At 45.6% G+C, this 18,117-nt stretch overlaps 1 protein-coding gene across 1 annotated transcript; it reads left to right on the plus strand.

The window, feature by feature from the left end:
* The first annotated feature begins 4,230 nt into the window (after positions 1–4,230).
* Positions 4,231–8,151, plus strand: LOC143956708 (uncharacterized). Its single transcript, XM_077466901.1, has 2 exons — positions 4,231–4,382; positions 6,609–8,151. The coding sequence occupies exons 1-2, from the start codon at positions 4,253–4,255 to the stop codon at positions 7,853–7,855; spliced, it is 1,377 nt and encodes a 458-aa protein (XP_077323027.1). The 5' UTR covers positions 4,231–4,252; the 3' UTR covers positions 7,856–8,151.
* The last annotated feature ends 9,966 nt before the right edge of the window (positions 8,152–18,117 follow it).

An 18,117-nucleotide genomic window follows, 5' to 3' on the forward strand; every position in this document is an offset into this window, starting at 1 on the left:
AAGTAACTTATATATGAATTCGTCCATCTAAAATCAAATTGCGTGGACACTGCTTGCAACTGAGGCGAATCCATCTCTACTCCCATTGCCTCCGATTTTCCATAGTTTATTCTAAAGTTGGATATTTTCCCATATTCTCGTAGCTCCATTAGTAAAGATGGGAGAGATGTAATTGGGGACGTTACAAAAAAGATCAAATCATCTGCATAAGCTGCCAACTTCTGATCCTCATTTTTTATTTTTACCCCCCTGATATCCACATTGGCACGTATTTTCCTTAAAAAAGGTTCTATTGTCAAAATGAATATCAGGGGTGAGAGGGGACATCCCTGGCGTGTTCCATTTAAAATGGAGAATGGCTCTGATAATCTGTCATTCACTTTCACCCTAGCACTTGGTTTTGAATATAAGTTTAGGATCCATCTCAGCATCCCCTCCCCCAGGCCTATATGTTGTAGTACTGCTTTTAAGAATATCCAATCCACCCGATCAAACGCTTTTTCTGCATCCGCAGATACTATCACCATTGACTTATGCAATTTTTGTACCAGGTAAATTGTGTTCACCACTCGTTGCGTATTTTCTCTTCCTTCTCTCCCTGGGACGAATCCCACTTGATCTGGGTGTATTAGTTCCGGTATCAAATTTATCAATCTCATGGCTAATATTTTTGTGAACAATTTAAGGTCCACATTCAACAACGAAATAGGTCGGTAGCTGGGACACTGAGAGGGATCCTTTCCTTCTTTCGGTATTACTGTTATATGCGCCAGTAACGTTTCTGTTGGAATTTGCTTCCCTTCCCGTATTGAATTATAGGCTTCCACGAATCTCGGAGCCAATTTCTCCGCGAACATTCTATAATATGACAAAGTAAATCCATCTGGACCTGGTGATTTACCTAATTTCAATATTTTTAATGCTTTTTCAACTTCCTCTAGAGTGATTGGTACATCTATTTCTCTGGCCATTTCCTCTGTTATTTTTGGCATTTCTGTCCTTTCAATATATTCTCTAGCGATCTCTCCTTTTTTTAACTCCTCTGCCAACGTAGGCTTCTTTTCCAACTGATATAGCTTCTCATAGTATTCTTTGAATACCTGAGCAATTTTCTCCGATGTATTAACCATTTCATCTCTCTGTGTCTTAATTTGTGTAATTGAATTCCTAGTTGTGCTTTCTCTGAGGGCGTTTGCCAACAGTCTCCCTGGTTTATTCCCAAATTCATAGAATCTCCGTTTCCCTCGAGTTAGCTTTGCTTTCGCTTTATCTATTAATTGGAGATTTAATTTTTCACGCAGACCCTCTAATTTCTGTTCTACTAATTGTGCTTGTGATTTTTTATGTACTGTTTCTAGTTCCCTAATCTCTTTAAGCAAGTTATCAATCGTTTCATTCATTCTGCGTTTTCTATGTGCTCCCATGGATATAAATATTCCTCTCATGACACATTTATGTGCTTCCCATATACAAAAAGGTGTTGTTTCTCCTACTTTATTTGTTGCAAAAAAAACATCCAGTTCTTGTTCTAATTTTACCTTATATTCACTATCCTTTAGTAATGTTTCATTTAACTTCCATTGCCATTCCCTTGGTTCAGCTTCCCCTAATTCAATCACACAACTCGTCGGGGCGTGGTCTGATAGTGTAAATAGGCCAATTGAGGCTTCCACTAGAGATGTAATCACATTCTGGGAGATTAAAATATAGTCAATTCTAGAGTAAGATTTATATTTTGCCGAGAAAAAAGTATAATCTCTGCTCTGTGTGTGAACAGCCCTCCAGCTGTCGATCAGCTGCAGTTCTTGCATCATTCTCTTTACTTTCCTTAATTTGACATAAGATAGATGAGACGAGCCTTTTGATGTGTCTGGTGCAAACCGAACTGGGGATGGGGGGTGTTTGGCTCATCCCTAATGATAACTATTCATGCTCTTTATTATTGTATATATTAGATAGATAGTTAGGATATAAGGCTGATGTTTATATTTCCCTCAATTGTTTGGGTGGTATACCACACATAAATTGTACATAATGTCTGATATTTATCTGCCTTGTGTGAACTACCATTCACTTATGTATATGTTACATATGTTTATTTCATGTGGTACCCCCCTTGTATTACTGTGATTATTATTCCTTTCCTTGTTTCCCCACCCATCCCAGCTTTTGCCAGGACATTCACTCTCAGGCTTGAAGGCTCAAATTATTATTTTTTTCAGTGAAACTACGAGATGTAGTTTCCTAGGCAGGGGGAGGATGTAGCACCCTGATGTTTAGGCAGGGCTGCTCCTAAATTTATTTGCCGAGTGATAGTTGCCATGGCCAATTGTTAAGGGCATAGGCGTGCACACAGGTGTGCCGAGTGTGTCTGGGCACACCCTAATCACTCCATGTTCATTAGCATTATCCAGGAACAGCACCATGTGGGTGGTTGAGGGTGCCAGTGGCCAGTGTAAATGCCCCCATTATATTAAAGTCTAGGTTCAACCTTAGGAACACATTACATCCATATTTAGGGTGTACCGTAATATGCTCTCAATCAACTGTCTCCCACCATCAGAGCACCCTTCCTGTGACAGCATGTGGTGTTCATGTGTGTTTGAACTTTGGAGTGCACACCCTAATGCAATAGGCTGCGCACACCTATGGTTAGGGGTCAATTGATCTCACCCTAATTCTGGAATTGCTGCACCTCTCTCTCCTGGAACTAGGTGGCCGGGTATCTGGTGGCATTAGATAAGACAAGGGCATTCCAAGGAAAGATTAGGAATAGATATGATGTCTCAAACAATGGGCAGGAATCTTCTTGAATCCCTTGGCCTGCTGGGAGAGCCTATTTATTTGGGTGAGGTCAGGTGATCGGTGTTCTGTGCCACCTGGATGGCTGTCTGGGTGGATGTGTGTTGTTCTTCCCCGGGCTGCTAGGCCAGAGCCTGAGGCCTATCCCGGGGACGTCTGGCTGCTAGGCTCTCTAAGGGCCTATCCAGAAACAAGAGAGCAGCATAGGGTTGGGATGGCGGCTTGCAGTCCAACCAGAAGTGATGATTCTGACGGCTGGAGAACCAGTCATGGACGGAGGTAGAGGGGAAGCGGTCACCACTAAGGGACCATCCACCTTATTATCAGGGACCAATGTGAGTAGCTGAAGCAAGTACCAGAGCAGCATTCTCACCAACCGGGACAGTGAAGAATTGGGAAACTTCAGCAGGTTTCCAGCCAGGGACCCAACCAGCCGAGGTGATGCTTGCAGAGAAGCCTTGTGTGTCAAGTCAGGGACCGAGCCAGCCAGCGAGGTGACACTTGAGGAGTATCTGTGAGTGCCAAGCTAGGGACCCAGCAGGGAGGCGGGGGTGACGCTTGATGAAGATACTGAGTGAGAAGGTTGGAAGAGCTCAGGGGCTTCAGTGGCGGTGGATCAACAAGTCCAGTGAGAGAGACTGGGAGATCAGTGGAGTGAAGATCTACAAAAGGAGATTGTAGAGGAAATAAAGAAGTTTGTTACAACTTGTGTTAGAAACTGTTATAAGACTGTTGCCATAGGAGATGGCTTCCTTACTCGTGCAGATGTGGTGTCTTGCTGGATGCCTTTCCCTGCACGACTGTCTACCTATAGAAGTCTCAGAATCTGCCAAATAACATTGCAACTACTAAGGGTGTCCTGGCCCCAACCCTCTCTCCCACAGTTCTGTTCAAGAGCCAATAAATCTCTTGGAATTCAAGAAGTGTCTGGTGCCCATTAATCTACTTTATCTTGCACCCACCATGTCTGATAACCCACTCTGCATAGAAGGATGTCAGCTGTGACTAACTCTGGAGGGTCTCATTAGACCAAAGGGGGCCCGGGACCTTACTACATTATAATTGATGTCATTTCTATTATATTTTCAGAGTGGAAACCTCAGTAATTCTGAAGTTGATGTTAAAGAAGAGATAAAAGAAGAGGATGATGAGGAGGATGGGGTGATGGAGGAGTCAAAGTTCCTAAAAGAACACAAAGATCTGTACCAGGACACCATGGTGGAGACATCCAGCTACATGAACCCCCCAGAGAGATGTCACCATCCTCTGTATTCCCGGGATTCCACACAGGAAGATCTCACCATCCCTCATTATTACAAGGTTGGTGGGATGGAGCATCTAGAACATGGATGGAGATGTGTGGATTTTATATCTGTGATGTCACAGTAATAAATCTTCTATCTTACAGATGATATTTTCTCTCATTTTCCTGATTTAGAGTGGAGATCCAATGGATATAGAATTTGAGGTGAAATCAGAAGAAGAAGAGAGGTATGTGAGGGATGATCAGCAGTCTATGGAGGAGGATGGAATAACGGGGACATTTATAGAGGAGGACACTCCTACAGAGATCAGCACAGGTGGGTCATTAACACCAAATCCATTCCTCCACCCATACTGCTCACTGATTGGTCCAGAGTAGGGCGGGGGCTGGGTGATATCAGCCTGTAATCCCCTGGTCACTTTCCTGAGCTGTGTTCCCCGTCCTGTATTCCTGGATTTCTCTCGGATAATCTTCCTTCTCTGTGCTGCAGACACAGTTCATGTATCTAGGATGGATTTATGGAGATTCGGGGGGTTCAGCTGGCAGCAAAATGTTGATTTTCTCTATAGGTGTTGCTTGTCTTAGACATCTGGGGATTGTGTCTTCGGTCTTCTGTCCCATACCCGGATCTAGCGAGATCTCTGACAGAGGAATTCTCCCGGGGTTACTAGTTCTGTTGTTTGCTGGCAGTGCCGGGTGGAGGGATATGTCTGTATAGCAGAGGTAGGTAACCTTAACGAGGTGGAGATCTACCTGAACAACATGGATGAGTCAAAGATCACCAGGCACAGTATTGCCCAGTGTCACCTCCTCAAACCTGAGTTAACCCTCTAATTGCCATACTACTGTGTCACAATAGTGTGCATTGCACCACAATCATGGGTGTAAATCAGGTGGTGAGGAGGCAACATATCACCTCCTCACCACCTGTCAACACACACTTGGATCGCTTTTCAGAGGAGCAGCAGTGTACTGCCTGCCAATTATAACCCATTTAAGTAAATAAGGGCATTATGTAGGAGCCCCACAACTTCATGCTTCTGTAAGGTCCAAGGGGTTAAAGCAGGTGGTGAGAAAGCAACAATGCTGCCTGTTTTAACCCCTTATTTTCTGTACTGCACAAGGTTGCAGGGCACTTGCAGAGCGTCCTCATTCACTTGAATGGGTTATGCTTGGTAGGTGCGACACCCACATACTATGACACCCACCAACCACCAACCCTGTCACCCACCAACCATATCACCCACCAACCACCAACCATGACATCCACCAACCACCAACCATGACACCCACCAACCCCCAACCATGTCACCCACCAACCATGACACACACCAATCATGACACCCACCAATCATGACACCCATCAACCATGACACCCATCAACCATGACACCCACCAATCATGACACCCACCAATCATGACACCCACCAATCATGACACCCATCAACCATGACACCCACCAACCATGTCACCCACCAACCACCAACCATGGCACCCACCAACCATGACACACACCATCTATGACACCCACCAACTATGACATCTACCAACCACCAACCATGACACCCACCAACCATGACACCCACCATCTATGACACCCACCAACCCCCATCTATGACACCCACCATCTATGACACCCACCAACCATGACACCCACCAGCCATGACACCAACCAACCACCAACCATGACACTCACCAACCATGACACCCACCAACCACCATCTATGACACCCACCATCTATGACACCCACCAACCATGACACCCACCAACCATGACACCAACCAACCGCCAACCATGACACCCACCAACCACCAGCCATGACACCCACCAACTACCAACCATGACATCCATCAACCATCAACCATGACACCCATCAACCATGACACCCACCAACCCTGACACCCACCAACCATGACAATACATATAACTCATGTTGCAGCTATGACATGTGTACACTTCTGGCCACTGCAGCTAAAGGGGATGTGGTTGGGGCAGGGGTGATAAAAAAACATTTTTACTATGGGGTTTTACCACCCCCCAATAATAATGTGATAACATCCTCCAACTTTGGACCCTTAAACAGAAAGTGATAATGAGGGAGGAGTCAATAACCCAATGGTGGGATGGTGGGGGTCTTCAGGATCAGTCCAGTCTTCATCTTGGTTGTTCTCCCCCCATCCTCACTCTCTGACCTCTGGTGGGGCTCAGCCCCGCTGTTATTCATGACTAAATCAGGGAGTTCAGGACTTCTTGTGTTGGGAAGATGGCGATGAGTGATAGAGGGGGAGGGGACACTCGTCCTATAATCCCCTCATCACTGTCACTCCTATAATAGACAGTTCTCGTTGTGTCCTCACTCTCTGACTAAGGTCCATGAATAAAGAAATGATCTGGTAGGAGATCAGAGGACCCATTTACTAGTTACCTTGAGGGGGGAATTGTAAGATCCTCAGAGACAAAGCTGCCTGATGTGGGCGGAGTCCTGGTTTAGGGGAACCAATCAGCTCATGTCTAGTAATAATCTTTGTATTTCTATTTTAGTAGATGGACGGGAGATGAGGAAAACCTCAGAGGATTGTCTCACTTTGTCTCCAGACTGTGAAGTAGAAGATGAGGACATCACACAGTATAGTCCAGGAGAAAACCCGACCACCTCAAATGTCCATCCGGCACCACACAGTGTAGATGGACCATCGTCTTCCTCTGATCCTGAGGAACCTCAGACTGTGCGGGACGGGGCCGTCCTTCCAACAGAGAAGAGGTTTTCCTGTACTGAGTGTGGGAAGTGTTTCCCTTCTAAATCCCAACTTATTGTGCATATAAGATCTCACAGAGGAGAGAAGCCATATTCCTGTCCTGAGTGCGGGAAATGTTTTTCAAGGAAGTTCCATCTTTCCACACATCAGAGATCTCACACAGGGGAGAAGCCGTATTCCTGTACTGAGTGCGGGAAATGTTTTTCATTGAAGGCCAATCTTTCCACACATCAGAGATCTCACACGGGGGAGAAGCCATATTCCTGTTCTGAGTGTGGGAAATGTTTTTCAAGGAAGTCCCATCTTTCCACACATCAGAGATCTCACACAGGGGAGAAGCCGTATTCCTGTACTGAGTGCGGGAAATGTTTTTCACTGAAGGCCAATCTTTCCACACATCAGAGATCTCACACGGGGGAGAAGCCATATTCCTGTTCTGAGTGCGGGAAATGTTTTTCACAGAAGCAAGATCTTTTCACACATCAGAGATTTCACACAGGGGAGAAGCCGTATTCCTGTTCTGAGTGTGAGAAATGTTTTTCAAAGAAGGCCAATCTTTCCACACATCAGAGATCTCACACGGGGGAGAAGCCGTATTCCTGTTCTGAGTGCGGGAAATGTTTTTCACAGAAGCAAGAGCTTTCCACACATCAGAGATCTCACACAGGAGAGAAGCCGTATTCCTGTTCTGAGTGCGGGAAATGTTTTTTAGTGAAGTCCCATCTTTCCAGACATCAGAGATCTCACACTGGGGAGAAGCCACATTCCTGTCCTGAGTGTGGGAAATGTTTTTCAAGGAAGTCCAGTCTTTCCACACATCAGAGATCTCACACGGGGGAGAAGCCGCATTCCTGTCCTGAGTGCGGGAAATGTTTTTCAAGGAAGTCCAGTCTTTCCACACATCAGAGATCTCACACGGGGGAGAAGCCGCATTCCTGTCCTGAGTGTGGGAAATGTTTTTCAGTGAAGTCCAGTCTTTCCACACATCAGAGATCTCACACAGGGGAGAAGCCGTATTCCTGTCCTGAGTGAGGGAAATGTTCCTCACTGAAGTCCTGTCTTCCTGTACATCAGGGATCCCACATAACCCTTGAGGTGTATTAGTGCCTTGAGTGCGGGAAATGTCTTCTATATGAATGTTGTTGGACATCACAGGTCTCATGTGGGGAAGAAGCACACCCTGATATACACCTCAGATATACTCCATGGCTGATCTCATCATATAAGAAGCAGGGGGATATATGTGTGGGGAGTGTGTGAAGGGGGTGTGAGTCCCTGGATGTCCTTTATTATTGGCACGTGCACAGGGAGGACTTGTCTCACAAATATCCCACTTATATTGTGTTTTATCACTCCATGTCAATGTGATATGTCTATATAAACAAGGATGGACAATGTCACTTGTCATTTGTAACACTTTGTATTTTGTAACTGATTGTTCAATATGAGAACTTCCAATAAAAATGATTAAAATATAAAAATGGAGTCATTGCCTTTCATTGATATGTGATGTAAGCTTTGCAAACACTCAGTGTTCTCATTTTATTTTTTAAATTGTTGAATGAATATGAGAAGAATTCACCCAGCTGTGATGAATGTTGTCCATATTTTATCTCATACAGTGATTTCCTATGACCATTGACTCCCTCTAGTGTTCATAGTGCGGTATTGTTGTGTTTTTACTAATGGAAGCCTTTTATGAAAAATACTTCATTATGGCCACTAGATGGAGCTGACCATCATAGGAAATCACTTTGTTAACCACTTCAGCTCTGGAAGGTTTTCCCCATTCATGACCAGGCCATTTTTATTTGAATTTAACGCCCTGCTAAATAGTGCTAGAAATTGTGTGGTTATGCAAAACATTTCTACATTTTTTTACAATATATATATATAATCAAATATGTTATTATTATTATTTTTAATATATGTATTTATATTTTATTTAACCACTTGCCTACTGGGCACTTAAACCCCCCTCCTGCCCAGACCAATTTTCAGCTTTCGGTGCTCTCACACTTTGAATGACAATTACTCAGTCATACAACACTGTACCCAAATGAATTTTTTGTCTTTTTTTCCCCACAAATAGAGCTTTCTTTTGGTGGTATTTGATCACCTCTGGGGTTTTTATTTTTTGTTTTTTTTGTTTTCACAAAATTGTAATAGGTTATTTCTCTCACATGGCATGTGTATACCACAAATGACACCCCCAAAAAAATTCTGCTACTCCTCCTGAGTATTACGATACCACATGTGTGGGACTTTTTCACAGCCTGGCCACATAGAGAGGCCCAACATGCAGGGAGCACCGTCACATGTTCTAGGAGCATAAATTACACATCTAACTTGTTGACTACCTATTACACTTTTGAAGGCCCTGGAACACCAGGACAATGACACGTGACACTGATGACAGATGGCACTGATACGTGGCACTGATGACACTTATACGTGGCACTGATGACAAGTGGCACTAATATGTAGCACTGATGACAGATGGCACTAATACGTGGCACTAATACGTGGCACTGATGACAGATGGCACTAATACGTGGCACCGATGATGCGTGACACTGATGACAGATGGCACTGATAAGTGGCATTGATGACACCTGACACTGACAACAGATGGCACGTGACAGTGACAGGTGGCACTGATGACAAGTGGCACTGATACGTGGCACTGTTGACAGATGGCACTAATATGTGGCACTGATGACAGATGGCACTATGTGGCACTGATGAAATGTGGCACTGATGACAGATGGCACTTATACGTGGCACTGATGACAGATGGCACTGGGGACAAATGGCACTGACAACAGGTGGCACTGGGGACAGATAGCACTAACAGGTGGCACTGGAGGCAGGTAGCACTGGGGAGGATGGCACTGGGCAAGGATGGCACTGAGCAAGGATGGCACTGGGCGCGGATGGCACTGGGGGAGGATGGCACTGGGGTGGATGGCACTGGGGGAGGATGGCACTGGGGCGGATGGCACTTTTTTAACTTTTTTTAACTTACGGCCGCTGCAGCCGTTCATCTCTCCCTTTTCACACGCTGTCTGTGTGAGGAGGGAGAGCGGCGCTGAGAGATGATCTCATATGTTTACATATGAGATCATCTCTCATTGGACACGCCGATCGTGCTGTAAACGGCTGCTGTGATTGGCTGTTTACAGCAATCTGTGACTGGCTGTGTCCGAGGGACACGGCCAGCACATAGCTTCCCCGATGCGCGCCCGCGCCGGTGCGCAGAGGGGAAGTAAACAGGAGGACGTCCAGGGACAGCCTCTTGGCAGTTAGCGTCCACTCTGTAGCCGTCTTTCGGCTATAGGGCGGGTGCAATTCGGTTAAATAAAAAATGTTGAGAATTTTTTTTTTTTACTTTCTGCTATAATACAAATCGAATAAATATAAAAAATGAAATGTCTTCATAAATGTTGGCCAAAATTAATTCTGCTACTTGTCTTTGGTAATAAAAAAAAATCCCAATAAATGTATATTAGTTGGTTTGTGTGAAAGTTATAGCTTCTACAAACTATGGTGTATATATACTGGATTTTTTTTTATATTATCATACCGGTAATGGTGGTGATCAGTGACTTATAGTGGGACTGTGATAGTGCGGCGGAAAATCTGACACTAACTGACGCTGGGTGGGAACTGACTAGCAGACACTGACATCACCAGTGACACTAATACAGAGATCAGTGCTAATACTATACACTGTCACTGTACTAATGACACTGGCTGGGAAGGGGATAATCTAGGGGCAATGAAAGGGATACCTATGTGCCTAACAATGTATAATGTGTGTACTGTGTGCTGATTTTACTTGGAGACCCCTAAATGTCAGGATATATATATATATTGAACATTGAAAGGTTTAGTTCATCTGAAAAGGAAGGTAAAGAACAGCTTGGTACTCAATTAGCAACTGATTAACTTATGTTTAATTCAGCAGAGAGTTAACTGTAGACAATAGAATTACAGCCACATTCAATTAACTAAGAAAGCAGATTTGTATGGAGAATTTGTTATTTCATCCTGAATGGTTAAAATTTATGTTGTGACAAAAATAGACACATAGAATTTGTAGAGAAACGTGAAGGGGTGATTTCTTTGCGTTTTTCTCCTGCTGTCACAAGATCATTTTTTTGGTTCATTGAACATGATCTTGTGTCATGACTAGAAGGGTTTTTGTGTTTCATATACCACAACACCTACAGTGGGATTCACTAATGATGATGCTTTAACAATTGTTGGGATGTTGATTAATCATGTTTTTTCAGTTTGGATATAACAGCAAACTGTTCCATTTATTTTAATGGGTGTAAGAAAGTATTCTCATTTTGAGCTAAAAACAGGAAGGAAAATGCCGCTTGTGTTTCCCCATTAACTTTTTTTGTTTTTTACCTTAAAGAGAGGCAATAGAAACACAAAACACAAAATGGTTGCAGATGTTATGCAAAAAAATAAAAATGGTCCCTCTACACATTTCTAGTTGAGAAAGGAAGTTAATTCATGATAAAAAGTGTCATTGCGTTAGCTAAAAATATAAGTCTTTTATATTACAATATTTCTTGATTAGGAGATTATTAAGAAATAACTTGTATATATAACTTGTATATATACTGATATGTAGTATTTGTTTTAAAGGTAAAAAGATTGTATATGTTTAAAATGTTTTTATACATAGTACTCATAGGCCTATTCTTAGGAATTTTAGAATGGGTAACACCCATTGTTTTAGAAAGGTGGGAGGCAAATTGCTCATTCAAAAGTTGTGGCATTCTGAGGAACTGTATAGCCCAGCAGAACTTTTAAGCTAGTCTTAAAAAGGAAAAATCTTGGAATTGGTGTTTTAGGAGAAGAATCTTGCAACAGGAGAGGAGACAGTCAATTAATGGAGGGCACACATTCCAGAGAGATTTTCACTCCAGCATATACAAGACACATATACAGCATGAAGAATTGTTGTTACATCCACACACACATATATATATATATATACATATATCGGATTGTAATCTTCATTGTAAGAATAATCTATTTTTGATATTCTACAATTGATATTGTTCTTGTAGCATTTTATTATTTTGTTATTAAACAAAAATTATCTTTTGTATAAGATAAGAGGTCTATCAAGTTGACCAAGAACAGAAAGGTTTATTTAAACTAAAATTAGATGTTGTTAGCACAAGTCTAAGACAGAAAGAAAATGGTGATTAAAGAATTGTCACATGTAAGGTCTCACCCAGAGATGGTGAGATGCACGTCACAGGCGGAGCTAAAGTTTCAGGAGTTGGAACATGGAAAAGTAATAGGGAAGGTCCATTTGACATCTTGGATGTTCAAGGGGTACAAATACCTTCCCAGTTCAGTGAAAAATGTATGTAGAAATAAAAATGTGGGTATAACAAATTGTATATGCCGAGATAATGATGCTGCATTCTTTTTTTTTCAGGAATGAATTATAAAAATCTAATCTGGAGGAATCATGGATCCCAAAAAGATGAAAAGATGTCAGCTCAACAAAAGAAAAGTTTTAAAGAGAGAAAATATATCATCATCACAGGATTCATCTTTTAACTAGTGACTAGGGATGAGCTTCGTGTTCGAGTCGAATGTACGTTCGACTCAAACATTGGCTGTTCGTCCGTTCGGCGAAGTCCAAACATTTTGGTCCGTTCGCTTCAAATTCGTGTGGCGCTCACCGCCCGCAATACACTGCCATGGTGCAGTGCATTGCTGGCTCATGATTGGCCAAGCATACACTGTGACCCCGCATGCTTGGCCAATCGCAGCGCCAGCAGCGAGGAGAGACATTATTGGCCACAGACAGGATGCCTGTGGCCAATCGTAGCTCAGGCTGTGTAGTGCACGCCCCACACTATATAAGGCCACCATCGCGGCGGCCTCGTGTGTTGGCGTCTGAAGCAGTGGGTGTTCTGTGTACCTTCAACACGGTACACACCAATCGTTTTCGGACGATTTTCTATCTTGCTGTTGTGTAGTGGTTATTGTCTGCGTGCCCTGACCGCAGTATACACCGCTATATTCACCTCACCTATATAGCTAGTGATCTATCTTTTATAATAGAGCTTGCAGTCAGTAGTGTTAGGAGATAGTGCGTGCTGTCTGCGTGCTCTGTACCCAGTACATACCGCTATATCCACCTACATAGCTGTTCTCTATTTGAGCCCACTTGCCATCTGCAGGAGTTATTGGAAGTTGTGTGTGCCTCCAGCACAGCACAGTATACATCTGTATATACCCCTTTATCTCTGGTGTTCTATAATAAAGGCATCTGCAGGAGTTAGTGGGTGTTGTGTGCCTCCGGCACAATATACACTACCCAACTGCTGTTTTACCCAACTCCCTTCAGGCCATTACCATGTCTGGAAGGCCAGCAAGGAGAGGCAGACAGGCGCGAGCCGATAAAAGAGGGCAAGCAGGCTCTGTGTCTAGAGACAACAGTGCTGGTCGTGGATGCGGTGCATTGTCATCAGCATGTGGCCATGGGACACGCTTGTCCTTCTTTTCGGCAGCTGGACATGTTGAACCGCAACATGCCAACGACTTGGTAGAGTGGATGACCAAGCCCTCTTCATCCTCCTCATCCTCTCTCACCCAGTCTCAGGGTAGTAGCAAAGCAGCTGCCAACGCATCGTCTTCCCTCCTCTCAATGTCATCATCAGTGACTCCTTCCCTAGACCCACCACGTCCTCCTGAGGAGTCTCCTGAACTCTTTGAGCACAGTGTTGGGTACATGCTCCAGGAGGATGCCCAGTGTTTTGTGGGCTCTGATGATGACACTCAGCTAGAGGAAGGCAGTAGCGTGAGCGCAGAGAGAGGGGATGCTCAAGAAGGACAGCAATCTGGCAGTCATGTTCCACAAGCTGCAGCATACTGCCAGGTTTGCTACAGCGATGAAGAGGGAGGGGATGATGAGGGCACTGACTCCACGTGGGTGCCTGGAAGGAGGGAGGAGGAGGAGGAGGAGGCACATGTCCAACGAGGCAGGATGCCCTCCGGGGGCAAGCTTAGGGGCAGCACACCGACTGAATCACACCGCAGAGCTCTGCCTGTGCAAAGCACTGCCTCTGCGCGTTATTCTAAAAGTTCTTTGGTGTGGGCCTTTTTTGAGACGAGTGCATCAGATCGCACCGCTGCTATTTGCAACATATGTCTCAAGCGTATCTCACATGGCCAAAACATCAGCCGCTTGGGCACCACATGCTTGACCAGACATATGTTGACCTGCCATGCAGCTCGTTGGCAAGCGTACCTCAAAGACCCACACCAAAGAACAAAGCGGACCTCTCCTTGCTCCTCATCAGCTGGCATCTCCAACCCCACTAGACCTTAAGTCCTCTCTGAAACCTGCTCTGAGAGGAATGAAGGTGTAGAATTAGGTGTGTCACAGCCAAGTGCTTCCGGGAACTCTGCTAGCGGTACACCCACGTCCGATTATAGCAGGCAAATGTCCCTGCCCCAGCTGCTGGACCGGCGGAAGAAGTTCACTCCCAGCCATCCACATGCCCAGCGGTTGAATGCTAGCTTGGCTAAATTGCTAGCACTTCAACTGCTGCCTTTTCAGTTGGTAGACTCGGCCCCCTTCCGTGAGTTTGTACAATGTGCGGTTCCTCAGTGGCAGGTCCCCAAACGCCACTTTTTCTCACGGAAGGCGATTCCGGCTCTCTACCGGCATGTGGAAGGCAATGTCCTTGCCTCGCTGGACAGGGCGGTCAGCGGTAAGGTGCATATTACCGCTGACTCATGGTCCAGCAGGCATGGACAGGGATGTTACCTGTCTTTCACAGCCCATTGGGTCACTCTTCTGGCAGCTGGGAAGGATGCAGGACAAGGTGCAGTAGTGTTGGAGGTTGTTCCGCCACCATGCCTCCAAAATGCTACTATTGGTTGTGACACACCTCTCTCCTCCACCCCTCCTCTTCTTCTTCCTCCATGGCCTCTTCCAGTGCTCTGTCCTCAGAACCAGCGGTGCTCCATAGGCGTTCCAGGGGCTACGCAAGTACGCAGGCAAAACGATGCCATGCCGTGCTTGCGCTGGTTTGTTTGGGGGACAGGAGCCACACTGGGGCGGATGTTTTGTCAGCTCTGCAGGGGCAGGCCGAGAGGTGGTTGACGCCACACCAGCTTAAGCCAGGAATGGTGGTTTGCGACAATGGCACCAACCTCCTCTCCGCCCTCCGACAGGGACAACTGACCCATGTGCCCTGTGTAGCTCACGCCCTTAACCTGGTGGTGCAGCGGTTCTTGGGCAGGTACCCCGGCTTACAGGATGTCCTGAAGCAGGCCAGGAAAGTCTGTGTGCATTTCCGCCGATCATTTAATGCCTGTGCTCGGCTGGCTGAGCTCCAAAAGGAGTTGAACCTGCCCAAGAACCGCCTTATATGTGACATGCCCACCAGATGGAACTCAACATTGGCCATGCTGCAGCGGCTGCACACGCAGCAGAGGGCCATCAATGAGTACCTGTGCGACTACGGCACCAGGACAGGGTCAGGGGAGCTCGTTTTTTTCTCACTACGCCAGTGGGGCATGATCAGGGATGCATGCACTGTCCTGTCACCGTTTGAGGAGGCCACAAGCATGGTGAGCAGTGACAGTGCATGCATCAGTGACACTGTACCTCTTGTCCACCTCTTGGAGCATACGCTGCGTGGAATAATGGACAGGGCACTTGAGGCAGAACAGAGGCAGGAAGAGGAGGACTTCCTTGCCTCTCAAGGCCCCCTTTATCCAGACAGTGTCCCTGCTGTGCCACCCATCACACAGGAAGAGGATGAGGAGGAGGAAGAGCAGGAGGAGGATGATTGTGTCAGCATGGAGGTGGAGGCTGGCACTCAGCATCAGCATCAGCAGCAGCAGTCTTGTAGGGATGATTTACAGTCCCAAGAAACACGTGGACTTGTACATGGCTGGGAGGAGGTAGCTGCGGATCATGTTGTCCTTAGTGACCCAGAGGACTCCGGACCGAATGCCTCAGCTAACCTACGCTGCATGGCATCCCTGATCCTGCAAAGCCTGCGGAAGGATCCTCGTATTCTTCGGATCAAGGAGAGGGACCATTACTGGTTGGCCACTCTCCTTGATCCACGGTATAAGGGTAAGGTTGCCGACCTTATATTGCCATCGCAGAGGGAGCAGAGGATGAGACATCTCCGGGAGGCCTTGCAGAAAGGTTTGTGCAACGCGTTCCCAGAGACTGGGAGGTTACAAACTCCTGGTCCTGGACAACGTGTTGCTGAGGCATCGGTCAGAAGGAGCGGTTGAGAAGGTGGCCGTCTGACTGATGCTTTCAGACAATTTTTTAGTCCGCAGCCCCAAGGTATGATCGGTTCCAGCAACCATCGCCAGCGTCTGATTTACATGGTGCAGAAATACCTAGGGGCAAGGTCAGACTTGGACACCTTTCCCACCGAAAATCCTCTGGCTTACTGGGTCTTGAGGATGGATCACTGGCCAGAGCTTGCACAGTATGCAATTGAGCTACTGGCCTGTCCTGCATCCAGCGTTCTTTCGGAACGCACCTTCAGTGCTGCTAGTGGCTTTGTTACCGATCACAGGGTGCGCCTGTCCACCGAATCAGTTGATCGACTGACCTTCATCAAGATGAATCAGTCTTGGATCACCCACAGCTACCAAGCACCTGAAGCTGATGTAACCGAATAATTTTTTTTTTAAATACCACATCCCTTCAAGACTGCCTATGCTGATGCTGAGTGACTGTCCTGTTATGTTGATTGTCTATCCTCTTCCTCCTCCGCTGATATGTTGGAAGAACATTTCTGGTTCTGGTTGATGCCATCAGCCCAATTTTTCTGCCCCTGTTTAACAGTGGCGTTTAAGTACAATTTTTGATGCAATGCTTTGCAGCAGGGCTAATTCCTGCAATCAAACAAGAGTATATGGGAGAGGTTGCAGTGTGGTGGCACCAGCACCAGTACCTAAGGCCCAATTTTTCTGCCCCTGTTTAATAGGGGCGTTTAATTACAATTTTTGATGCAATGCTTTGCAGCAGGGCTAATTCCTGCATTAAAACTAGAGTATATGGCAGAGGTTGCAGTGTGGTGGCACCAGCACCAGTGCCTAAGGCCCAATTTTTCTGCCCCTGTTTAACAGGGCCATTTAAGTACAATTTTTGATGCAATGCTTTGCAGCAGGGCTAATTCCTGCAATAAAACTAGAGTATATGGAAGAGGTTGCAGTGTGGTGGCACCAGCACCAGTGCCTAAGGCCCAATTTTTCTGCCCCTGTTTAACAGGGGCGTTTAAGTACAATTTTTGATGCAATGCTTTGCAGCAGGGCTAATTCCTGCAATAAAACTAGAGTATATGGCAGAGGTTGCAGTGTGGTGGCACCAGCACCAGTGCCTAAGGCCCAATTTTTCTGCCCCTGTTTAACAGGGGCGTTTAAGTACAATTTTTGATGCAATGCTTTGCAGCAGGGCTAATTCCTGCATTAAAACTAGAGTATATGGCAGAGGTTGCAGTGTGGTGGCACCAGCACCAGTGCCTAAGCCCAATTTTTCTGCCCCTGTTTAACAGGGGCATTTAAGTACAATTTTTGATGCAATGCTTTGCAGCAGGGCTAATTCCTGCAATAAAACTAGAGTATATGGAAGAGGTTGCAGTGTGGTGGCACCAGTGCCTAAGGCCCAATTTTTCTGCCCCTGTTTAACAGGGGCGTTTAAGTACAATTTTTGATGCAATGCTTTGCAGCAGGGTTAATTCCTGCAATAAAACTAGAGTATATGGCAGAGGTTGCAGTGTGGTGGCACCAGCACCAGTGCCTAAGGCCCAATTTTTCTGCCCCTGTTTAACAGGGGCGTTTAAGTACAATTTTTGATGCAATGCTTTGCAGCAGGGCTAATTCCTGCAATAAAACTAGAGTATATGGCAGAGGTTGCAGTGTGGTGGCACCAGCACCAGTGCCTAAGGCCCAATTTTTCTGCCCCTGTTTAACAGGGCCGTTTAAGTACAATTTTTGATGCAATGCTTTGCAGCAGGGCTAATTCCTGCAATAAAACTAGAGTATATGGCAGAGGTTGCAGTGTGGTGGCACCAGCACCAGTGCCTAAGGCCCAATTTTTCTGCCCCTGTTTAACAGGGGCGTTTAAGTACAATTTTTGATGCAATGCTTTGCAGCAGGGCTAATTCCTGCAATAAAACTAGAGTATATGGCAGAGGTTGCAGTGTGGTGGCACCAGCACCAGCGCCTAAGGCCCAATTTTTCTGCCCCTGTTTAACAGGGACATG

Source organism: Lithobates pipiens, unplaced genomic scaffold (assembly GCF_037356315.1).
Source record: "Lithobates pipiens isolate NorthernLeopardFrog02 unplaced genomic scaffold, aLitPip1_a1.2 Scaffold_41, whole genome shotgun sequence".
Classification (NCBI taxonomy): Eukaryota; Metazoa; Chordata; class Amphibia; order Anura; family Ranidae; genus Lithobates; species Lithobates pipiens.

Bases quoted from the DNA above. Each gene is read 5' to 3' on its own strand.
- LOC143956708 (XM_077466901.1), top strand. From the start codon at position 4,253: ATGGATATAGAATTTGAGGTGAAATCAGAAGAAGAAGAGAGGTATGTG. The intron at 4,383-6,608 runs GTGGGTCATTAA...TTTCTATTTTAG, and splicing joins TCCTACAGAGATCAGCACAG to TAGATGGACGGGAGATGAGG.